At 36.2% G+C, this 25169-nt stretch overlaps 1 protein-coding gene across 2 annotated transcripts in view; it reads left to right on the forward strand.

The window, feature by feature from the left end:
- The window catches only part of LOC101894319 (putative uncharacterized protein DDB_G0271606), a 43773-nt gene extending 24000 nt beyond the window's left edge, over positions 1-19773 (forward strand). For both annotated transcript variants that reach the window (XM_059121321.1, XM_059121322.1), the window contains exons 2-4: positions 15980-17659; positions 18118-18354; positions 18480-19773. In XM_059121321.1, coding sequence (XP_058977304.1) covers positions 16178-17659; positions 18118-18354; positions 18480-19016 — 2256 coding nt within the window. In that variant the 5' untranslated portion in view covers positions 15980-16177 and the 3' untranslated portion in view covers positions 19017-19773. The remainder of the gene's footprint in view (positions 1-15979; positions 17660-18117; positions 18355-18479) is intronic.
- Positions 19774-25169: the final 5396 nt, after the last annotated feature.

Here is a 25169-nt window from a genome sequence, read left to right on the forward strand (position 1 = left end):
TGTGCGAGCGAACGAGCGAGTCGGGAGTGAATGAAAAGCATTGTGTGTGGGTGAGCAGACTTAGTGTCACATTTCCGGCGCGTTGGTGGGAGTATTTTTATCCCCATTATGTCTGTTGGCATGATCGGCTGTCTTACCTGCCACCCGCCCGTCTGCCTGCCGGTCCTCTCGTCCAGTCAGTCGACGTTTTCAGTTTTCTTTACAGTTTTCATATCACTTTTCAAATGCCACAGTTTTCGCTCTGACTTGGATCGTCATTCTTTCAAATGCTTTTCATATGCAAATCATTAAAAATCTACATTTTACGATACTCCTAAGCATCTGTCAATTTATGGAGGGGAAACCCACCAAATGCATTTGTCAAATGCGTAGCTTTTACATTGGTTCACAGGCAATGGGCCGAACTGAAGAGAGATTCATAATTAAAAGTTGTAAATTGAGGAGTTGTGTACACCTACAGGAAATTTACGATGAACGATTTTATTTTAAATTGCTTTGAAGGAACATAAAAATGAAGTTATTATTGGGTTTAGCGGAAAAGTCTAATTAATTTTTAGTCATGTTTTATAGGTAGCAAAAGTGGAATTTGTTTTTTAAAGAAAAATGTTGTTTGTAAACAACTAAAACTAGTAAAATCTTGCCGGTTCAGGAACAGAGCTATAATATACGAAATACATAATAATTTCATTATAGAAGATAGTATCGAATCATTTAAACCATGTAACTTGTAACTATTGCTCTATTCCAGAATCTGCAAGTATCTATTGTTTTTGCCTTATTTATACCCTCCAGCAATCTATAGAGGGTATATTAACTTTGTCATTCAGTTTGTAAATCCTAGAAACATTCATTATATATATATATATTGAGATAGAAGTCCAAAATTTTGCACACATGCCTAGTTTACCTGTAGTCAGTTTAAGTTCGTAAATCGGCCATGTCGGTCCACGTTTTCATATAGCACCCATATAACAGACCATACTAGAAAAACGGTGTTTAGTACCAAATAAATTACCAACAGCTGTCAAAAGTTTTCATAAACACCTGCATTTTATATCAAATATTTGTTAACTCTATTGCGTTATTCTCCCTGCCTGTTTCGTTTGTAAGTTGCACCTGGAACAATACTAAAACAGAACAATTTTCAAAAATTATAGTTACAAAAAAAAAAATAAATAAATAAAAAGCATTAGGTTTGGTATTATGTGGGGGCTATACGAAAACGTGGACCTACACATACTATGTTCCGCCACAGGTGCTATACCTATTATGAACCACAAACACCAATTTTTGAACAAATCCGTGGCAAAAATTATAAAAACACCGAATATCGGGTGTTACCGTTATATGTGGGCTATACCAGAACGTGGATCTATATATACTATGTTTCGGCACAGAAGTTACAACCCATTACGAACTACAAATACAATTTCGTGGAAAAATGTGGGAAAAATCATCAAAATACCGAATATCGGGAGGTACTATTATGTGAAGGCTATACGAAAACGCGGTCCTATACATTCTATGTTCCTGGGCGATGTGTCTACATTTTTATAATTTCAATTAGAATATCATTAAGAGCGCAGTTTCAACAATATCAATAAAAAATGTTGCCATTATTTAAAATATTACACGGAATGTACCAACGGGAATTAGTGGAAGTACTTAACCGATATTGTCTATTTTACCTCACGGTCAAATGTAAAAAAATAAAATTTGAAGAAAAACAAGTAATCATTTGCAATGCACCGAAGGAAAAGAACCGACATTCGACATTTCCGAAATGTAGCAAGCTTATCATGGGGTATATATTTAGTTGAAATTGTTGGTGGTTTTGGAAGAGAGAGAGAGAGCGAGAGAGATAGAGAGAATAATTGAAGCGACATTGCCAATTTTTTAATTGTTAAAAAAATAATACCATATATAAAATTTGGAACAAATCTAGAGTTATTGTAAGAATATTAATCTCTATCCCAAATGACATGGGGCTTACAACCGCATCTTTGACAATATCAAATGATATACACATCAATACCCTCTGTATCCATAAGTCTAAAAATATAGATAATAATACATTAATAAAATTTCAAACAATCACTCTGACCTTGTTTTCCGAATCACAAAAGCGCTTCTTAAGCAGGTCGTTGCGGTGATTGGCCCCTCAATAGGAGAAAGTCAATGAATGGCTAGATCATTCTTCATATCTTGTTAAGAAACCACTGGGCGTCTGCCACTGCATATGAAAATGAATGTTCGGACAGCAGCAGTAAATTGTTGGCCGTGTAAACAGCTAATTATGCCGGGCACATTCACACAAATCAATTAACATTGTTGGAGGGTAAAATTAATTACTTATTTTTTAATTCTCCAAGAACTTTAATTTGAACTCGGGACATATATATTCCAGGGCGATGATGAATGGGTTGTGTGTTACACCTGGAAGGCAGTGACGTAGCTTGGGGGGTAATAATCACACTTTTCTACTTTCTATTTTGAGTTTGTTCCAATGTTTTTATTTCTTCGAGTGTAGTGTGTATCCATTCAAATATCAAAACATGCGTAAATATTTTGTATTTTTTTGTTTTGTTTTCATCTTCTTCTTCTTTGGATTGAAATCCAAATGAATGTTGTTTGTTTGGTATAGACGTTGAACGTTGAACAAAAATCAACACCATTCGAACCATGAAATGAGTGTTTAATTAAGGAAAACGCCACGAAAGACTCTGGGATGTGCGCAACTTCAAATAAACAAATGGAAATCTTATGGACCTTTGGGAGTAAATTAATTGTGGAACTTGCTATGCGTTGTGTAGATCGTTGTACAGAGGAACGGGGGAAAACTATGAACACCTTTTTTATTGCGATTTGATAATTTTGTTGTTTTTTTTTATTCACATTATGTCCAAGGTTGCTGATGATTTTCTTACCTAAGTGTTAAGTTGATTTGATTAGACGGGTTTGGTAGAAAAGGGAATGGAATTGGAGGAGGAGATGTAAACAAACAAATTATGTGTAATTGTTAATAATTTTTTGGATTCGGTAGATTTAAGAAGTGAAAAATTAAATTGTTGTTGCATTAAACAATTGTTTATAAGCCTGAGCAAAAGGTGAGAGAGAAAAATGTAAAATGTTTTACGAGCAAACTAATATTTATGATCATGTAAAATCAACACATAGCGTGAAACTTATTTAAACAATTCAATTTAAAAAGTTATATTCAGTTTGATGTCTAAAGCCACATTTAGATCCATAAAACGCTAAGTAAATATCCAACTGATATGGCTTTGTCATTCACAAACGAGATTTAGAATAATGCCTACCAAACGGAGAGAATGACAATATTGACCACATTAACATGAATGATAAGCAATATTTGCTTGTGTTTTAGCTCCAGCGTAAGCAATAATATAAGCAAATGCCAAGTGATATTCGATATTTAAATTGTAATGTAAACTGAAGTTCGAGTGGATACGACTTTTCTATGCCACATACATCAAACTCAACGTTGGTAATGTTAGCGGTCAATTTTGATGCATACCAGAGTGATAATATTAATGGTGGATATATTTGAATATGAATTGAATCCAATCACACTTCTTTCCAGAGAACAGTGTAAATATTTGATTAAACGTCGAACAGTGATTGAGAACTTGATTTTTGTAGCCAATATAAAAAATATTTATGGGTTTCCATTGCAGAAGCATTAAAGCTATGTTAGGCTATAATTTAGATCTAACTATTTTAATGCGTGAACTAGGTTCTCGTTTTAAAAAAATGTATGGAAAAAGTTAAAATAAATGACTCATTGGTTTACGCCAGCTGATATATTTCCATTCACCTCAGGTGCTACATTTTAATATAACTCAAACTTTCGTTAAGCAAAAACGTGCCTCATCGAAATAACTGTTTAGGCCCTAGGTCTCTTTGGACCAAGCCCGTTTCAGGACATTTGGAGTCGATCTAGCAATGTCCGTCTGCCTGTCTGCCTGTCTTGCTGGTGCGCACGATAACTCTCGAAGGGAGTTTCCGGTTTGATCCAAACTTGGTACATCGTCATTTTATTGTCAATCTTAGAGCGATAATATTTTCCAAGAAAATAATTAACTGCACAGAAAGAGAAAGGATAATCCGATTTTGTTCCAACTTTGCAAATCCTAATATTTGCGTCAGTGCTACTTCAAAGACGAAAATGGACAATATCGGTCAACCCCATCAAGTACCTCCCCCACAACGGGTCAACATTTTGAATAATTATACCTCTTATAAAATGTGATGTAAATGTAATCGCACATTCTTCAAATTACACCCAAGGTCTGGTATGAAAATAGGAAATTTTACACATCCAAATATTTTTTCTAACGCAAGATCTGTTGTGAAGATGATATATAACTGCCAACCCCTTCTGGTACCTCACCCACAAAGGGTCACAATTTCCACTACTTAAATCTGTCATTGCTTGCGAATCAAGTCTGCGATTCTTTGCAACTTGCTATATCTATTTTTTTGCTTAACCAGAAATCTGATATGAATTTGTATGATTATTTTATGATTTCGCATAAAATTGGATATAAATGTTCGATTTTCTTGAAATTTTGCACATACCAATATTTTTTTATCTGTATTGGATGAAGTATGAAAATGAATTATTTGGGTCCGCTATATCTGTTACCTAATATGAAAAATTTGTATAGAAGCAAGTCAATATAATCCGAATCTGGAACGTTGTAATATTTATATCAGTCTTAGGTTAGATCAATATGGGTCAACTGCTTCGGAAGGGTCACCAGTTTAAATAATCATAACTCAAGGCTGGGGGTATACATTTGTCGGCAAAACCGAATGATACTATTTTACTTTTTAATACCTGACTAGGCATGGAGTAATGTTTTCGGAAAAAGGCCATATATACTTTCGCATACATTTTACGTTGATCGTTTTTTTTCTGTTACATAATTTACCGAGAAACCCCATTCCAGAATCACTGTGTACGCAACAAACTATCCGACAAACCAAGATACACAATGTAGCGATCCAAACCGTAATGAGCGTAGAAATCAAAGCAATTTTCAGCATACCTCGTTTTTATGGATGTTGACAGTCATATGGGAACCACTTCAAATACTTAAAATCTGATCAAATTATACTATGAAGGCCATTCACCACCATCAACACTACACTCAAACCTGCTGGAAATACAAATGTCTGTATGTGTATCAATCAACAATTACCGCCAGTACCATCTCTGCACAGAGATTAAGTTTCATTTCTTTCATCTTTATTTTATTTGAAAGAAGTCTAAAACGATAATGGCAATGGTTGTTTGCGGATGATTTCCCCCTAGCGTGAGATCGCCAAAAAAAAGAAACGACAAAGACACCACCACCAACAACAACAGCAACGTCCGATGATATAAAACTATAAAAAGCTATCAATCAGCATTATTATGATCTCCCCCCACATTTTGCTTGGCCGGTCCGGACCACCTTCGCTAAGTCGCCTTACTAAGGAGTACTCATTTCCCCCCTATTCAATTGCCAGCCAAAACCGAGTACACACAGGCACAGATGGCTTCCAACGTCAATCTTCGACGGACATAAATAACTACGAAATATACATCAATGTAAGGCAACATATTTTAAATTCTATGGCGAGGAGAAGGTAGGATGGCATGGCACGGTACGGTTGGGTGTCCATGGCCAACAATGAGAGACATTACAATGAAGACGCTGCGAGATGACTACATTTTTGCAAAATTTAAGTAATGTCTGTTTTGGAAACTTTGGCGTTGTGTGAAAAATATTTTTTCTTGGTTGTTGTTTTGGGAGCGTTTTTTAATGTTTCTACATTTCCGCCGTCACAGTGTCGACGAATGAATGATTTGTAATGGAATGTCTGCTAGTCGGTCATATCAGGTCAGACCAGGCAGGCAAGCAGCGGCCAGGCCGATCGACCAACCAGCCGGGTAATCAATGTGGCATTACTGCTCATTACCGTAACTGCCGAGACCCCCGATGATGTTATTTTTATGGCTGTCTTTTTTTGTTTTCGTTTTTTGGGCGATTAACTTTGCTTTGTGATTTTTTCCTTTGCTTTTGTCTTTGGAATTTGCGATTTGGTGGCGATCTCCAGACAGATTTAAGAGTTCTTTGTTTGCGGCATGATAATGTTGTATAGCTTAAAGGTAATAATGTTGATAATTGCAGGCCACAACGTCAGGCTTCGGAATTTAATGGTCAAATACAGATTGAAAGGGATTTCAGCTAAAAGAGTTTTGAGACAAAAGTCAATGATTATGAGGGTATGTTTTTGTACGACGAATGCGAAAGGATAACTCCATTTCAAATGTGATTTTTTTATTTTAAATTTTACTCAAAATAATATAATATGTGAACAAATCATTTGGAATTGTGCCTTACTTTCGAGAGAGAGAGTCAATACTTAGTGTAAACTATAATTGATATGCTCAGGATTCACCAATTTTCTACAAAAAATGTGTATATTCGCGCCCTGAAATATAATCAGTATTTTCATTTCTTGACAGTGGTTTTGGCGATGACAATGATTTGGACATAAAACATGACTGAGGTTTCTCACATTTCAGCTTTTGGTTATCTTTGTCTTCAACTGTCATCCGAACCAACACAGTATTTCGAAACCAAACTATATTAGCCTTTTAAAGGAACAATTCCACTTAAAATTCTGCATCCATTCCATTACAGAATTATAAGTTGATGGACTTTTTCAGCAAATAGAAATGTTAACTAATAATAAGGATTTCTGAAAAAAAAGAATAGTTTTTGAAGTACAGGGTGAGATAAAAAAAAAACTGCAACAAAGTCAAACGCCATACTTTTTACATTTTTTTGAATGAAAGCAAAAAATTTCGGAAATAGCATCAAATTTTAGAATAAGTTTGGATTTGTTCGGATTGGTCACCATTGGAACGAATTATGGCCTTCAAACGGCCAATGAAACCGTCAAACGCTCTCCGAATGTTTGCTCTGCTGTATTTTGGCCCATTCCAGGCGAAGCGTTTACTTGAGGTGATCGACACTTTGGTATTTTTTAGTGCCTTCTTTTCTTTCCAAAATACTCCAGACACAATAGTCCAACGGATTGGTATCCGGAGATTTTGGTGGCCATTGTGCGCAGGAAATGAAGCGAGGAACCTCATTTTGTAACCGTTCTTGGGTAGCGGGTGCAGAGTTCGATGGTTCTGAGTCTTGTTGGAATGTCCAAGGTCTGTGGCGGCGCTTGAGTTCTAGTGCTCAACCGAAGGTGCACATTTTCAGCTGACCTCTTTGGCAAGTAAATACGATCATTTTGTTTGTGTATAAACTACTGGGCAACGAATGTTTTCTCATCAGAGAAAATCTAATTCGACAGTTCACCACTTTCCGCCAAGCGAAGCAAATCTTTAGTTCTTTTGAGTCTATTCTCTTTCTGTTGCGGTGTAAGTTCTTGCACTTTTTGGAATTCCAATGGTTTTACCCTGAGCTCATTTTTCAATATCTGCCGTATGGAATATTGCTATATGTTCAAGTCTCTTATTTACTTTTCGAACCATTTCTGATGTTGCCGTTACTTCCGTCCACTTTCTTGACGTCGGGCTACGCTACTAGTATCATGGTAACGAGCGATGGCACGAGAAACAAACGATTTATTCACATTTAAATGCTGGAGTGCTCTAACGATAGCCACTTGCGGTTTCCCAGTCAAACACAAAGAAATCACACTACAACGCTTAAATTCCATGGCGAATGACTTTTTTTGGAAAATTCTCATTCATTCTTTTGTACGCTTGCTGTCACTGGAACAATTTTAACAGCTGTCGAAAGAGTGGCTTACAGCAGCGAGTGACAGCAGTCTGAATATGGTTGCAGTTTTTTCCTCTCACCCTGTGTATCTATTTAGGCTTTCAAAATTGTAAAAAAAAACAGTTTTAGGATTTCAAGGGTGTACTATGTGTGGAACACTCAGTGGAAGACTAATGAAAAAGAACTAATGGGTACTACCTCATATTTTCTATAGAGTTTAAAATGGTTTTTGGATAGTAGTTCTTCAAAAAATCGTTGCTTAAACCGTGGATGTTAATTAAAATGTTGATGACCATCGTGGGAGAAAATTTTGAGTCAGTTTCTTCATGTCAGCCTGTCCCAATATTCTTGTAATGAAAGTATGCTATTAATAGGCTGAATACAAATGTGAAGAGGTCATTTTACATATGACGCCAATATTATGTGAAAACTAGCCCCAAAAAATACATGGAGTTCTTTTAGGCATGTGGAATTCATTGAATGGCCCTCACCGAAATAATTCCAAAATAAGCTTTGATGGACAAGGAATACAGATAAACGAATCTACATTTATGTCAATCGGTGTTTATTACAACACTTGTACCACAATAAATCGAATCCTTTACCATAGCGAATAACTTTTTTTGGAAAATTCTCATTCATTCTTTTGTACGCTTGCTGTCACTGGAACAATTTTAACAGCTGTCGAAAGAGTGGCTTACAGCAGCGAGTGACAGCAGTCTGAATATGGTTGCAGTTTTTTCCTCTCACCCTGTGTATCTATTTAGGCTTTCAAAATTGTAAAAAAAAACAGTTTTAGGATTTCAAGGGTGTACTATGTGTGGAACACTCAGTGGAAGACTAATGAAAAAGAACTAATGGGTACTACCTCATATTTTCTATAGAGTTTAAAATGGTTTTTGGATAGTAGTTCTTCAAAAAATCGTTGCTTAAACCGTGGATGTTAATTAAAATGTTGATGACCATCGTGGGAGAAAATTTTGAGTCAGTTTCTTCATGTCAGCCTGTCCCAATATTCTTGTAATGAAAGTATGCTATTAATAGGCTGAATACAAATGTGAAGAGGTCATTTTACATATGACGCCAATATTATGTGAAAACTAGCCCCAAAAAATACATGGAGTTCTTTTAGGCATGTGGAATTCATTGAATGGCCCTCACCGAAATAATTCCAAAATAAGCTTTGATGGACAAGGAATACAGATAAACGAATCTACATTTATGTCAATCGGTGTTTATTACAACACTTGTACCACAATAAATCGAATCCTTTACCATGGCGAATAACTTTTTTTGGAAAATTCTCATTCATTCTTTTGTACGCTTGCTGTCACTGGAACAATTTTAACAGCTGTCGAAAGAGTGGCTTACAGCAGCGAGTGACAGCAGTCTGAATATGGTTGCAGTTTTTTCCTCTCACCCTGTGTATCTATTTAGGCTTTCAAAATTGTAAAAAAAAACAGTTTTAGGATTTCAAGGGTGTACTATGTGTGGAACACTCAGTGGAAGACTAATGAAAAAGAACTAATGGGTACTACCTCATATTTTCTATAGAGTTTAAAATGGTTTTTGGATAGTAGTTCTTCAAAAAATCGTTGCTTAAACCGTGGATGTTAATTAAAATGTTGATGACCATCGTGGGAGAAAATTTTGAGTCAGTTTCTTCATGTCAGCCTGTCCCAATATTCTTGTAATGAAAGTATGCTATTAATAGGCTGAATACAAATGTGAAGAGGTCATTTTACATATGACGCCAATATTATGTGAAAACTAGCCCCAAAAAATACATGGAGTTCTTTTAGGCATGTGGAATTCATTGAATGGCCCTCACCGAAATAATTCCAAAATAAGCTTTGATGGACAAGGAATACAGATAAACGAATCTACATTTATGTCAATCGGTGTTTATTACAACACTTGTACCACAATAAATCGAATCCTTTACGTCCGATGCATCTGAATTTGACATATTCATTCTACTGTAAGATTTACCAATTCGTGTCTCAGGTCTCTTGCATTGCAACAGCAATAACAAGTATCTGTTACACATTGTTCCGAATGTAAGCATGTCGGCTGTAATCTACTTTTATTGTTTCTCAACAACAGCAACAAAAACACCAACAACAACAGCAACAGCAACAGCGGCTGCAAAAAGAGTCTTGTCTTATTTAAAGCCCTAAACAATGTTGCCTCTTTGCAATTTCGATCTTCTTTTATTTGCAGCCAAATATGGGTTCAGAGATTTTGGTTTGAATTACAAAAAAGGGCTTATATCCAGTGCTTGGTTCATTCGTTCGTTGGTTACATTTTTTTCAAGTCAGAAAAGAAGAAAAAAAACTGAACTGAATTGCCTTTCGTTTTCATCTTGGGCTTGTTGTGGGGCTCATGTTGGTGATGATGATGATGTTGCTGGCAGTGGTTGTGGCGGTGCTGGTGGTAATTCCTCAGCTCTTACGTACCTAGCATTTGGAGATCTTTTGGCCTCTATTTACCATTACAAACAGAGTTGATGTTGTTATTGAGGAATGTTTAGCGGTGTTGTTGTTTTTGTTTTGTTGGTTGGCGGACGGGCTGGCTGGTTGCCTGGTCTGAGCCATGTTTTATCAAATACATGAGTAATTCGATGATTTACAACACAATTGTTCAAAATACGACGCAAAGATCGTTTTTTTTTTTCGTTTTGAGGAGTAGGAATATCTAAACAAGCTTTGCTTTGATGCTGTTTTGCTGTTTATTATTGTTGCTGTGTTTTTTCTTTTTTGTGGCGTTGTCATGGCTGTCGTTGTTGTTCTTTACAGAGGAAATGGCCAATAAAAAGATACAATATGTACCACACCAAAGAATCCATACGAAACGGAAAGACAAAACAAAGCCTTCATTCATGTGAAGCCACCATAAGAGAACAAAAAAGACAAAAACAAAGAAACAAACATGTAGCAACAAGAAAAACGGATGTATTTTCCATAAATTCTCATTTCGTGGGACCAGAGTTGTCGTTTCGAATGTTTCAAAATTAAGTTTAAAATAACCATTTTTTTGGTTGATTTAATATTTTAATTTTTCGAATCTTCCTTGCGATCTTTTGCATATATTAAATCATAAAAATGTATGGCACTGTGAAATTTTACCTTTTGGTCGGAAGCTATGACAAAGTTTTTACAATGTTAACCCTGTCCCGGAAAAAATCTTTCCTTGGGTTTTAATTTTTGCCCGTTTGTTTTGTAAACTTGGTTTTGTTTTTGCCATTATTGTCTCGCCCCGATTCTCCGCCACACAGCGTTTGCATAGTTAGTCCACAAACTTAGTAGGAATATTATCTCATCGTTTTCCAAAATGTGCATTAAACCATGCACAACTGCACTGCAATTGTTTCGTTTTGTCTCGACTCAGCTCCTCCGTTCTTGGCTCCGTTGGCTCGTCATTACGTAAATTGTATTATAACACTATGGCAATTTGGGTCATTCAATCTTTCCCAGAGAGAATACAGCTGAAAAAAAGGAATAAATGATTTTAGTGATTCAAAACAAAAGAGAAAATAAAAATAAATAAAAAATAAATTAAAACAAGCAAGTAAAGGTTACAGTCGTGCTGGGCCGACCATGTGATACCCTACAACACTACAATATGTTAGAAGGCCCCTTATGACCAAATCCATTCTGGAAGATTTCGCTTTTGAAATTATGTTATGTACGGAGCACTGCCCAGATATTATCCTTAGCTTTTTGACCAGGGACAATTGCCCAATATTTACGCACTGCGTCGGGCTGTTCGTTGTTGTGGTCTATTCTACAGTTAAATATAATCCAATGGTCACCCAAATCCCTGTCCATAACTCTCTTCTCATGCAAAATTCCGTGTCGATTGGTTTCAATTGTGTGATTAAGATTTTTTTTTCTGTATTCGGTTCATTTGAACCTCTAAATACTTTGCCATCATCTCCAAATTTAGACTCATCTATATGATTTGCTTGTGTACGATATTTGGCTAAATACGTCAACGAAGTCAGCATAAAAAACCAGAAGTTAGCCTTTTGTGTATTTTCCATTGTCCATTCTACGCGCTGTCCTAAACTCTAACTACATGCGAGATTTCGTGTCCTGCAAATCAGGATCATTTTTAGCAGTTGGTCCATATATACACCCATATATATTCTGAGCCTAACGCTACCCTTATGAAAAATTTCGTGAGGATCGGACAATAATTGCAATCTTTATACAATAACCCCAACCTGTGTTGTGAGGAGAAAAAATATTGTAAAATGTATACTTCAATATAAAAAAAAATAAAAATATGAAATAAATAAAAAAGTCACAAAATACCACAAAATCTATATCAACATCATTATTGACACATTTTTAAGCGATTTTTTAATATTTTATTCTTTTATGCCAAGAGGGCTTTCCGAATTGTCAAAATTTGTCAAAATCTGTTCAGTCATTCTTGAGATATAGGCATTCTAGCTAACATCCCTTTCCTTGGTATATACACATTGTATATTTTTCGCTATATATATCCGATATATTTACTATCGGCATCAACGTAACGGTCTGAATTTACCTTTTCGTCTATTTCTGAAAATTTGACTTTTATTTAACACAAATGTTATGGTTTATTTAATCCACTAAATATTACTCGATGACCATCCTAATTTGAAGGCTACAGCTCAGCCCTAAGCTCTAGCCCCATGCTAACTTCCACGTCGATTGGTCTATAATTGCAAACTGTAGAGCAACTGCAAAATTTGGAAATTTTAGTTTTTGGTACAGTTTAACCCCTAAATATTATGCGATCATCTCGAAAAGCAATAGGCTTCTATTCTGACCATCTCTATTTTCAATTTAAGAGGATCGGGCCATAATAGTGACCTGTAGCTTGATTACAAATTACAGACGGACGGACGGACGGACATAAATAGCTAGATCAACTCAGCTCGACGAGATAAGAAGATCCACATATACTTTCCTATGTGGGAAACCAATATTTCGAGGTGTTACATAATTTTTGGCCCAATCAAACTTATAATACCCCCAACACATAGTGTTGTAGGGTATAAAAACAAACACGTAAGGTATTATTTTAAACATTGAAAATTCACTAAATGAGTGATAGAAACGTGAAACAAATATTAATTTAACGTAAACGTAAAACGGATCAGAAAAACACAGTCATAGTGCTGGTGTGTGGAAATTTGTTCGGAATCGAAATTTATGATATTCAATAGTTTTTATTTCTACAAAGTTCCACTGTATGTTCTCTCTTCATCAAAAAGAGAAGAAGAACATTTTATGAAATATATGTTGATGAAATTGCATATTTATTAACTTTAATGTATATAACATGAGATTGTTTATACTTCTTGCATGCTATTGCATCATTAAACCATCTTCTAATTGGTAGTAAAACTGACTTTGCTTCTTGATTAGCATTGCTGCCACCCTATGAATTCCACAAGCTATCATAAGAGCTTTCCATTGATTCCATATTGTTGTGAAATTAAATGAAATTCATAATATGTACATTGGATTATTTCAATCAGCCGATGATATTTCCGACAAAGAAAATGTTGCACGCCATTTGATTGATATATGAAAAGGAAATGTCACATTACGGCATTAAGAGAAGCAACAGCTTCGTTTTGCGACATCCTATTGAACATCTGACCCGACCACTATTTTTTTCTCTTCCTTGCTTTTGCATGCAGATACAGTGCTGATTCTTGTGAAGCAAAGGAAACTAATAATCAATTCAATTGGTTTTAAATGCTTTCACGGAATTGTATATTTGTCCATGTTGTAGTCATCAATGAAAATGTGAAATTTCATTTGCAGGAAATCGGCAGTGGCGTAGCACTCAATAGTCCAGGTTGAGTGACTACGCCACTCAGTGTGCACCTTTCTAGCCATAAATCGAAATACTTTTACTGTCTTCGCTAAACACCCAATCGACATCCTCTTCGTCGTATGCTCTACCTGCCAACAATTTCCATTTTCTCTGGTGCAACTAAAAAATAAAAAACTAACAAATAATTAAAGTCACATTTCACTTTCTACAGCCGTTGAGCGGCAAAGTAAATGTTGATGACAATTTAATTACAGCATTGCTGAACGGCAACGAAAAAGTGTAGCAATCGGCAGAAAATGCAAGCAAGCAAAAAATTATCAGCTATGGCGCCATAAATACTGCCACACGAGTGAGTTGCTCTCACTATCGTCGTCGTTGGATTTAGTCACCCACTGACTTAAATGGAGAGATTAGACCTAGTCCCGAAATGGAGAGGTTTACTTTTTGTATACTTAATCCATGTGGTGCGTGTGGGGTATGGGCGGCCTCGTGATATAAGCTAAACAGCAAAATTCCGCCTGCAATAAAAACACAATTGTTTATTTATTATTATTATAATGTATTTATTCCCATGGCTCAAAACCACTCAGAAGGGACACATTTTGATGCAGTGCGAATATCCTTACATAGTGAGTTGTCTCTGTATCTATTAATTTTACATTACGCCAAGGGAAAAAAGGATATTTGAAACTTACAACTAATACGTGATAGAGAAAATCGGCCGAATTGCCAGCAAATAAATATATCTTAAATTTTAGTTATTTAGCTTTTCTTGCAATGAGCTTGGAACTCGAAGTTTAACAAAAACATTATGGAAGAGGAAGAGGGGGAGGAAGAGAGGATAGATTATGTGATAAGATATTGAGTAGTTTCGATCGAAATCATTTAAATTGACATGGCCTCCATACCATAGTATAGAGGGTATATTAAGTTTGTCTGTGGAAATCACTCTGACTTCCGAACAAAACTAGATTGATAAAATTTTACTCAAATGTATATGTCGTCGTATTGGCCCTAATATAACAGCTACATTCGGTATTTTTAAGATTTTAACAGAATTTTTAGCGGATTTTATTGTTTTTTGAGAATTGCTAAATTCGTTACAAATGGTGTAAGGTATTCAAAGTTCCGAACAGGCCGAATTTACAGCTTTTTAATTTGTTTAAATTATGTATTGTAAATTTTGGAAGAAAACTATGTTTTTAACAGTTCGATATCAATCAATCAATCAATAACACATCTGCAACACTTACGAATAAATCTTATCCTATCATTCTCAAACAAAAACTTCTTTGACGAAAACTTCTTTTGAGCAACGGTATGACTAAAAACTAAAAAATGCTCGACAAAAGTAGAATCTGCTCGATTTCGAGCGAATTTTTTCCTACTCAAAAACGAGTAAAACTTGATCACTCCTATTCGAGCGACATCAAAAAAATGGGTTTGATTTATTTCTGCGCTACCGCTCACGTTCGAATGAGTTTCACACTATGTACAAATTTGTCCATGCCCTGTCAAAATTATGTTTTGAAATTCATTTTGTCAAAACTGTTTGAACATTCTTATTCTTCGAACATTTTCTACAAATTTGAAATAAATTAGGTCTCTTTTCAAATTGACTGTTGTAGGACAATGCTTACAACCCATCTCTTTCCCTCCCATTTTTTTGTTGCATGGCCGCAAAATGATATGATACTCCTTTTAATATACACATTTCCCAAAAACTAAATGTGTTTAAAAGCCTGTCAACAACTGCATATTTGAGTTGCACTCACAAAATTGCGTGACTACTGGCATGGGAATTCATTTGTGGATCGAGCGCACGATAGGTCAGTTGTCCATTTTCGAAACGCACATGACTGCGGAAAGTATGCTCTGCCGAAAGTTGAAAATAATGGATCGAAATAAAATTGTATTTTTACAATGTTTAAGAATTTTTACAACATTGGTACCATACATATTGAATATTATATGAAGATTTACGTTTCCTTGTGTTGAAATAATCTTAAAGAACAAAGTATACAACGTTAAAGTGTTTTTTCCAAGAGTATGAATTCTAAAACCTAGCTGTTTTCCAAATCATTTTGAGGAAATATAATCCATTCGCTGATAACGAACACGGCGCCAAATTGTGTACCACATTTTAAAGGGTTAAAATAAGCTAAAAAAAATTACCACATCATTTATGTGCGTCTTTAGTCTGCTTATGACTGTGCCATCAAATTGCTTGCATCATATTTACTAGCTACTACTATCAACTGAAGTCAGCAACTAATTGCAATAATTGTATTTTCCTCCTTTTCTTTTTCTCTCTTTCGTAGGTTCGAGCTGTGGTGAGACGCTTTTTGCCCAAAAAACCAAAAAATAAAATTGTGCATGCAACCAACCGACATAATGATTTCCAGAGAAGTATTTTAAGTAGGGTTTTTTTCGCCCCCGAAAATAAACCCTAAAGCTCTTCCAGAGAACACAACAACACAAAAAACCAAAACGGCAACGTGCATTTTGTGCCACCATAAATGGTAACACAACGACTGACAATGTCTGCCGTCACCAACACACATAAAATTAATGGAAATTTGATTGTGAGTGCAAACGCAAATGCTGCAGTAGCAACAACAACGACCACGGCATCATCATCGTCATCCAGCAAAACGTTTTTGCATACTAACCCCCACCCATCGAGTCATCAGCACCACCAACACCAACACCACGCCACCAATCAACTGCAACCTTCTCCCAATAGCCTCCAGCAACAGCATCAGTCGCAGCACAGCACAAATTTGAAGTCATCATCATCGGCCATCGGTTTAAGCAAATTGCAGGCACCGCAACAACATCAAAGGCGTTCCTTTATTCCCTCAGCAACGTTGCAGCAGCAGCAGCAGCAACAACAACAACATATAACGGTTGCAACGTCTGGTACGGTCACCCAACCACCCCAAGCGAATCAATTACAAACAGTAGCGACAATACATCAGCCATCCACACCAGGCCAACAACTGCATACCGTCCAATCGGCGTCATCGTCGTTAGGGGCCGTGGGTACCACACAAACCCAAACGACTTCAACGACGGCGGCGGGCACAACAACAGCTCTGAGTGGCGCCAACACCGACCAATTGACGAATCCTTCGAACAGAAGAAATTTTTATCATTTGCAATCTCTGAAATCGGCAACAAATCTAAAGGCTCCAGCCCACTCCATACCGCCGCGCTATCAACCACCGCCACAGCCATCCAATACCAACAACAGTAACTGCCAGCAGCAACAACCACAACACACGACTGGCATTCTGAAGAATTTGCATTCGCAACGATTAACAAACGGCACCAAGAGCAGCACGGGCAGCTCCAACGGTTATACATCATACTTTCCGGAGACTCAGAGCAACGGTCATTTGGGCAACCTAAAATATCCCCCGGATATACCACAACTCTCCAGCGTCTTCATACCCGACTCCTTGAAGAACGCCTCCGCCAGCAACTCGCGTTACTTGCAACAGAAACACCAACAACAAACTAATCAATCACAACTGCAACAGCGATTGCGGAGTGTTAATCAAACAACGACGAACGGCACCACAACCAACAATAGCAACAACAACCATACCAACAACCTGCTAAACGGCCATCAATCGGCATTGACGGAGCAACAGCAGCTACAACAGCAACAACAGGATATGTTAAAATTTGTACGCAAATCCGATCAAGATCATCCTTCACCAAATGCCTCGGTCACGTCCAGTGGTACAGGTGGCATACCGTCGACGGCTGGCCGCCTGACTGCCGAGCAGAATCGCCAGCTACAGTCGCTGATCAATGAATTGCGCGCCCTAAAAGAGCAAAATCAACGGCTCATGGATGACAATCAGGAACTCCGAGATTTGTGTTGTTTTCTGGACGATGACCGGCAGAAGGGTCGAAAACTGGCTCGCGAATGGCAGCGTTTTGGTCGTTATACAGCGAGTGTAATGCGACAAGAGGTGGCAGCATATCAGGTGGGTATTTTTTTGGAAATAAACAAACATTATTTGTAAAAGGTTTTAAAAGCATAGATCTGTATATATATAAGACGAATTAATACACCGATTGGAATATCAAATATATCCACCCAACTTCGGACTACATAATTTTGGGTGAATGAAATGAAAGGAAGAGGTACGAAGTTGTCTATTTCACATCTCGATCATGTCTTTTTGTATGCTCCTCCGAAGTAGTTGAAGAAGAAGTTAGGCTATTTTCCAAAATTTGTTAAACTATAGAAAAGGGATTCCCTTGAAGTTTATTTTCCGACAGTCAGGTAAAAAAACATAAGGTTGAAATTATAGAATCTTGGGCCGCTGTTGTCGCTCTAAATAAAGCATTTATGCCTTTTGCTAAAACAACTGATTGATAACTTGATATTTTTCGTGAACATTAACTAAACGAATCTCATTTTTCCTCTGTTCCATTTCAGAATAAACTACGTCAGCTGGATGATAAACAACAAGAACTCATCACCGATAATTTGGAACTGAAAGAACTCTGCCTTTATTTGGACGAAGAGAGGGCTCACATTGCGGCCAATTCGTTGTGTGTGAACTGTGGTGCCTCTACTCGCAACACGTTGAGAGACGACGGCGACGGTTCAAGTTCAAGTACAAATGCCGATGAAAACATAACTGCTTTGAGAAACTACGAGAGGCAATTACCGGTAAATACAAAACTAGAATAGAATCTAGTCCATGTACCATAAATGCCATAGGAAAGAAATTCGCTAACAATTATTGTTTGTTGTTGTTTTTGTTCTCTTTTTTTTGTTTTTGTATTTTCTAACAGGATCTGCATTTACGTTCAACACTGCAAGACCAAACACTCCAGTACGTGCGATCTTTGGAACGACGCATACAGCAATTGGAGGAGGAACGTTTGACCAACACTACGAACGCGGCAACAACAGCCAACATGGCAAGCCAACAACAACAGCAACAACATCGACCATCACAACAGCATACGACGCAGCAGCAACAACAGCATCAGCAGCAACTGCATCAGCCAACAAATGTCACAACAACAGCAGTAACAAATCACCAAAACCAAAAAATAACAACACAAACATCGACATCGTCGTCGCCATCTGCATTAAATGATGGCTTAGTTGATCCCATATCTGGTCGGCCAGAAGCTGTTGTACGAGCTCTACAAGTTTTAGAAGTCAGAGAACAACTAGAACGCGATAGATTGGGCCATCTAACCGGCAATGCCATCGATCAAATGGATGACGGTGAAAAGGCTTTGGTACGCGAGATGTGTAATGTTGTTTGGCGCAAACTGGAAGCCAGTCCAAATGGTCCGACGACACTGGAGCCACTATAGAAGCTTGTAACTTCAATCAAACACACATCGATGGACACACGCCGTTGCATTTCCACCACCACACCTCTTCTGTTGTAAATTTAAGCAAACTTTTTCCAACTAAACCCAAGCCACCAGACTTTCCCAAAACAAAAACAAATCAAAATCTCGCCAATACTTATTTTGGCTGAACGACGACGAACATCTTTGTTTAGAAAGTTCTGCAACTGAATAGTTGGACATTGGCTTCATCTTTGTAAAATATCAGAATATGAGAAGATTTTCATTGTAGCCCCTTAAAACTTTACTTCTGAACCCCACCCAAAGGCCCGCTAGCAAGGCTCATTATTGGTCTTTTATTTAAGCTTTAATATTTTTGCGATATTTTTTAAGTTGTCCATAAAAATTACGATAATATCGTAAGTTATCCCATTAAGGCAAAACCACTGAGCAAATAATCGGTTATATATTCTTGTCAATATATAATTGTGATTATCGATGTGCACTACATTGCTTATTGCAGTGTAGGGTACACTGTATATTTTTAATAGATTTTCTTTAGAATTTCCCCCATTGGAATTCTTTTGAAATTCGCATTTTTTCTATTCCTTTTTTTATTACTTCGCTGTAATTTTTTCATTATTAATTTATTATTAACTGAATCTAGCTATAGATATGTAAGTTTAACTACATAAATAACCCACTTCCAAAAAATCGAAATAAAATATAAACAAACATACATACATACCTACAAACACATATGTAATTAAAATATAAATCGCATAGGGACGGCGCAAAGCAAAGAGGTAGGTATGCTTACCGATTTGATGGCCCGCTGAAGTTGTCGAAAAAATGGATAACCAGATAGGAATTAAAGTAAACTAAAAAGAGTAGGAAATATCCAGAGTCTGCAATAAATTTAAACTATGTTTTTATAATTGGTCAGAATTTCAAAAATGCATATGATTTTGAATTATTTTATTTTATCTTATACCTATTTATTTTAAATCATAGAGGAAGAACGGAAAATATTATGTTATTCAGTACTGACTTAAGGTCTGTTTCTGCATGACGATAAGAATAAATGCGGAGAATAATCCCTAATTTAATGAGTTTCCTAAATTTTGAATTCAACTCCAAAAAATCAAAAATTTTAAAAGATGTCAATTTTAATTTCATAGAAAATAGGTTTCATTTCTGGTTTGTGTAAGTATGGCTTTCCTTTGTCAAATTAGAAAAGTCTTATTTAAAAAAAATATGATTGCAGGAGATTACTTTAATAATTCTATCCATGGTAAAGTTAAAAGGTATGATGGTCAACCAGCTGAATACAAGTTTTCTGAGTGTGCACGTCTTCTAACAATTTTGTGATGTATACAGTGTGAGATGAAAAAACTGCTGTCATTTCTAAGCCACTCGTCCGACAGCTGTTAAAATTATTCCAGCGACAGCTTATTATATTGTTTACAAGCGTACAAAAGCATTTTGGGGAGAATTTTCCAGAAAAAAAGTTTTTCGTAATGGAATTCAAGCGTCATAGTGTGATTTGTGAAGTGGACGGAAAAAGTAAAGGAGCGACTTGATCGAAACCCACGTCACAGTGGCCGAAAAATGGCTCGTGAGCTGAACATATATTGAAAAACAAGCTCGGGGTAAAGCCATTGATATTCCCAAAATGTAAGAACTTACACCGCAACGGAAAGAAATCAGACTCAAAAGAGCTAAGGAGTTGCTTCGCTTGGCCGAAAGTGGTGAACTGCCGAATTTGGTCAGCTGAAAATGTGCATCTTCGGTTGCCCACCAGAACTCAAGCGCCGGCCATGGTGATGGTGTGGGCCGTTATAACAGCCGACTGTCGCTCTCCGCTCGTATTAATCGACCGTGGTGGCATCAGAATAAATACTGAATATTATCGCGAAAATATTCTGGAGGGTGTATTAAAGCTTTGGGCACGCAAACATTTTGGCCGCAGACCTTGGACATTCCAACAGGACTCAGCACGCACCACCCAAGAATTGTTACCTCGCTTCAATTCCAGCGCACAATGGCCACCAATATCTCCGAATACCAATCCGTTGGACTATTGTGCCTGGAGTACTTTAAATGTAGGATCGTTACGATAGGTCATTAACTGAGCTTTGTTTGCTAGACAAAAATGCCTCTTCATCTCCTTGATCCAAACTATAGAGTTTTTGTAACATGCAAACCTCGGATATTTATAAAAAACATCATTTAAAGATTCAATAAAAAATAAACTGGAAATTTTCTACTTTTCTGTGTCATCCTGACCGCAACAGGGGAGCAAATGTGAGATTCATACAATGTCTTCTTATTAAATGCTCTGTATATTCAGCGTCAGATATTTTTAAGTGATTTCATTGTACATTATTCTACCAGTACCAGCAACAGCTGCAACAACAACAACTTCTTTCCAAAGCAAAGTAAAAAACTTTCTTCTTTTGATGTTCTTGTTACTGCAATAAGTGGCAGTTTTTTCTGCCGCCATTGCTAGCCGATTCGTCTTGTAGCGGTTGCTGTTTAACCTGATTTTTTCTTCCAACAACTACATCTGAGACTTACAACAACATCATCACATGGCAATGACAAAACTTATACCTGCAACAACTTCATAGCGACGAGGAGCGATCTCACAGATGTGGTCATGGCATAAATGAAAATCTTAGTCTCTCGAAAATAGCTATTTTCAGGGTTAACTTGGAGTAGTTATACACCTGACCGTCTATATGTCTCTTTGTTTGGATTAAATACAAAGTCACACACTTTGAAAAAAATAAAAATTTAGAAACCTGTTCCAGAACTGCAAATTCGCAAAACTACTAGATTCTTGCAGGTCCCGGAACAGACCACATGATAACTCATGTACTAACAAATCCTATGTACAACCTTCTTTAGTGCAGTATGTTAAGGCCGTTTTGTCAAAGAGCTAATTAATATACAAACTTAGTATTTCGAAAATAGCAATTACATTTATTTAAATAAATTAAATTTAAATAGATTTGTCCATCACAAATTGATGAGTTGACCTAAAAAAATGAACTTTTCGTTGTTAAAAAATTGTTTTTTCTTTTAAAAATTAGTTGCACCATTACCATTTTTATTTTTAAATACAGTTCAAATTTGAAAAATGTAATTAGAATTTTCACACTATTTTGATAAATTAGGACTTAATTTTCATATCGCGCCCTCTCCCATTCCCATTCCAAACCGCTTCCATCCTCTTAAGAGAATAAACGTGAGCCACAAGAAAATTAAAAAAAATACTGCAACGAAGAAGAACACCAATATATTTATAAAACAAACCGAGAAGGAAAGATGCTGTTTTGCGACCCCACGACAATCATATCATTACAGCTTAAATGAAAAAAGAAACGAAAAACTGGAATTTTCCAAACAATTTACAAAAAATGCATCAGCGTTGACCATAATGTGCTCCAGAAACTATGAACAACATACAAATGCAGAATCGGTAGACTTTGCAACAATGTTTAACGCTAGCGCATACATATGTACACATGCATGTATTTGTGGTGTGGGAATATCCGTTGCAGCATCATTGTTGTTTAATTCGGAATTTAAAAATGTTTTCCAAAGCAACCAAAAGAAAATTGCACGAAACAATCAATGAAAGTGAAGTTTTTTTTCCTTCTTTGAAGATTCTCACAAATCTCTGTTATTTTTGTTGTGAATGAAACGCAAAACTGTCAGAGATAATGTCTCTTGCTAGTTACTCGCTAACAATGGAGAGAAAAAACGACAAACAAAACTCCTGCTCGAAAAAATAATTACGTGGATCGCGCTTAATGTTCGTATACACATAATTAATGAAGACGAAACGAGAAGACCAAGCTGAGATACTTTTCCGTCTGAGAGATCATCTTTGAAGTTCAACAAGCAAGTTGTGGGCTATGAACGGGTGTGTCATAATTAGCTAATGTTTGTTTCTACGGAAGTTGGGAGCATACTGCACTGCACATAAACAGGAATGTACAACGGCATGGGATGGGAAAATGCATTCAAATTGTGAGATAATTTCCATTATTGTTTTCATTTTTATGAAAGTAAAATTGTCTTCATTATTTATAAACAAATAATAAGGTTTTCTCCCTTTCAGAATTATGTGAAAGGAATTAACATAACGGTTTTAAATATAATTGGCATCTTATAGTGAAACACAATGGAAATTAAATAAAAAAAAAAATATAATTGACATGTAACTTCCTTAGAGCCATAGTCGTATGTCAGTCAAAGATAAAAAGCGATCTAAGTAAAAATGTTTTAATAATTTTAATTAAGTCACTGTAATAAGCATCGAATTTTTTAAATATTTTCGTTCAGAGTATTTTTCAATTTTCTCAATTAAAAAAAAAAAGTAAAAAAGCAGTAATTTCGGCCGGGACGAACTTTGAATACCTTCCACCATTTGGAACCAATTAGGAAATTTTCCAAAAAATTAAATCCATCTAAAATTCTATTATCTTAAAAATACCGAATATTGGAAGGTGCCGATATATGGGGGATGTATGATATTGTGGACCTATATAACAAAATACCGAATATCGGGGGAACTGTTATATGGGGACTATACGATATCGGGGTTAAAGTACTCACAAGGAACTCCTTGTGTGGAATTTCAGACAATTCCATCCAAAATGTGGCTAAAATCATCAAAATACCGAATACCGGGGGTACCGTTATATGGGGCTATACGATATCGTAGACCTACATATATACATGTCCTTCAGGCTGTGTAGAATTTCATAGAATTTCATTGAAAAATGTGTCTAAAATCATCAAAATACCGAAAATCGGGCGTACCGTTATATGGGAGCCATACGATATCGTGGACCTATACAGCCTATCTTCGAACTGGACCTGCCTGCAAACAAAAGACCGATCTGTGCAAAATTTTAGCTTCTTATCTTTATTTGTTTTGACTGCAGCGTGATTAAAACAGACGGACGGGCGGACAGGACTAAATCGTCTCAGAATCAAGAGTATATATACTTTGTTAGGTCTAAAATTATTATTTCGATGAGTTACAAACGGAATGACGAAGTTAATATACCCTCCATACTATGTATGGTGGAGTGTATAAAAAACATTGGCCTTAACCTGGCTCTAAAACAATTCTGAAAGTGTATATTTCCTTAAAATTAAGAATTTTGCTAAGAATAATAAAAACAATAATTCTATAATTTCTTTTGGCTTAGAAGAAAATAAATACTTGCCTCTGTGAGGCTACAATTGTTTATCTACATACTTCAAGCATCACGACCAAACAATTTCAATAAAGAAACGTTTAGTTGACAAACTTCCTATGCTAGAGAAAGATTTGAGAGGCAAACTTTCATTGATAATAACAAAAGACTTAAGACACATACACAATTTATTCTATACCGACTAAAAGTGACCAACTTGTTTTCTCCACAACAACTACAACAACAACCACAAAACAATCATTTCTTCAATTTCCATATTTACAAATAATAGAAATAAACCCAGTATATGTTACACTAAGAAAATAAATGTATGACTGTATGTGTGTTTGGCCAAAATCGAGTGAATACTTGTAATGTCAATACTGGAAAAGTCTAACGCATTTCAGCTCTCTCTCGTTGTGTCTATTTCAAGGCTGATAATGGGCATTTAGCCAGCATTTGTTTGGCTGACCAGCATCTCTTGGCTCTGTGGTCCACGGAAGTGTGCAGGCAGAATATTGCACAGCAATGGATTATTTTCAAATTGACGGTGAAAAGGAAAGCACAAGCACGCATTGAGTGAAAACGATTATTTGTTTTTTGTTTCTTTGTTGTTAATAATTTTTACAAAAGAACGTTTAAAAAATCATTAGCGATTAGAAGAATAACTGTTGTCGATTTTGTGAAACGAAAACGAGAGTCATAGATAACAACTCAAGAAAAGAAGAAGAACAATACGAACCAAGAAATCGTAGTAAATTACTAAATTCAAATTCAAAACCGATGGAACTCGCTTTGAAAACAATAACACACACAACGACAGATACGTTTTTTAATACCATAGCCGAAAAGAAGACGAAGAAGAAAGTGTTTTTCAAAATAGCTAATCATCGCCAGCCTCTACCACAACAACAACACAACCACCTCAGTGCTCATTACAAATATTTTACAAGAA

This window comes from Musca domestica, unplaced genomic scaffold (genome assembly GCF_030504385.1).
Source record: "Musca domestica strain aabys unplaced genomic scaffold, Musca_domestica.polishedcontigs.V.1.1 19, whole genome shotgun sequence".
NCBI lineage: Eukaryota > Metazoa > Arthropoda > Insecta > Diptera > Muscidae > Musca > Musca domestica.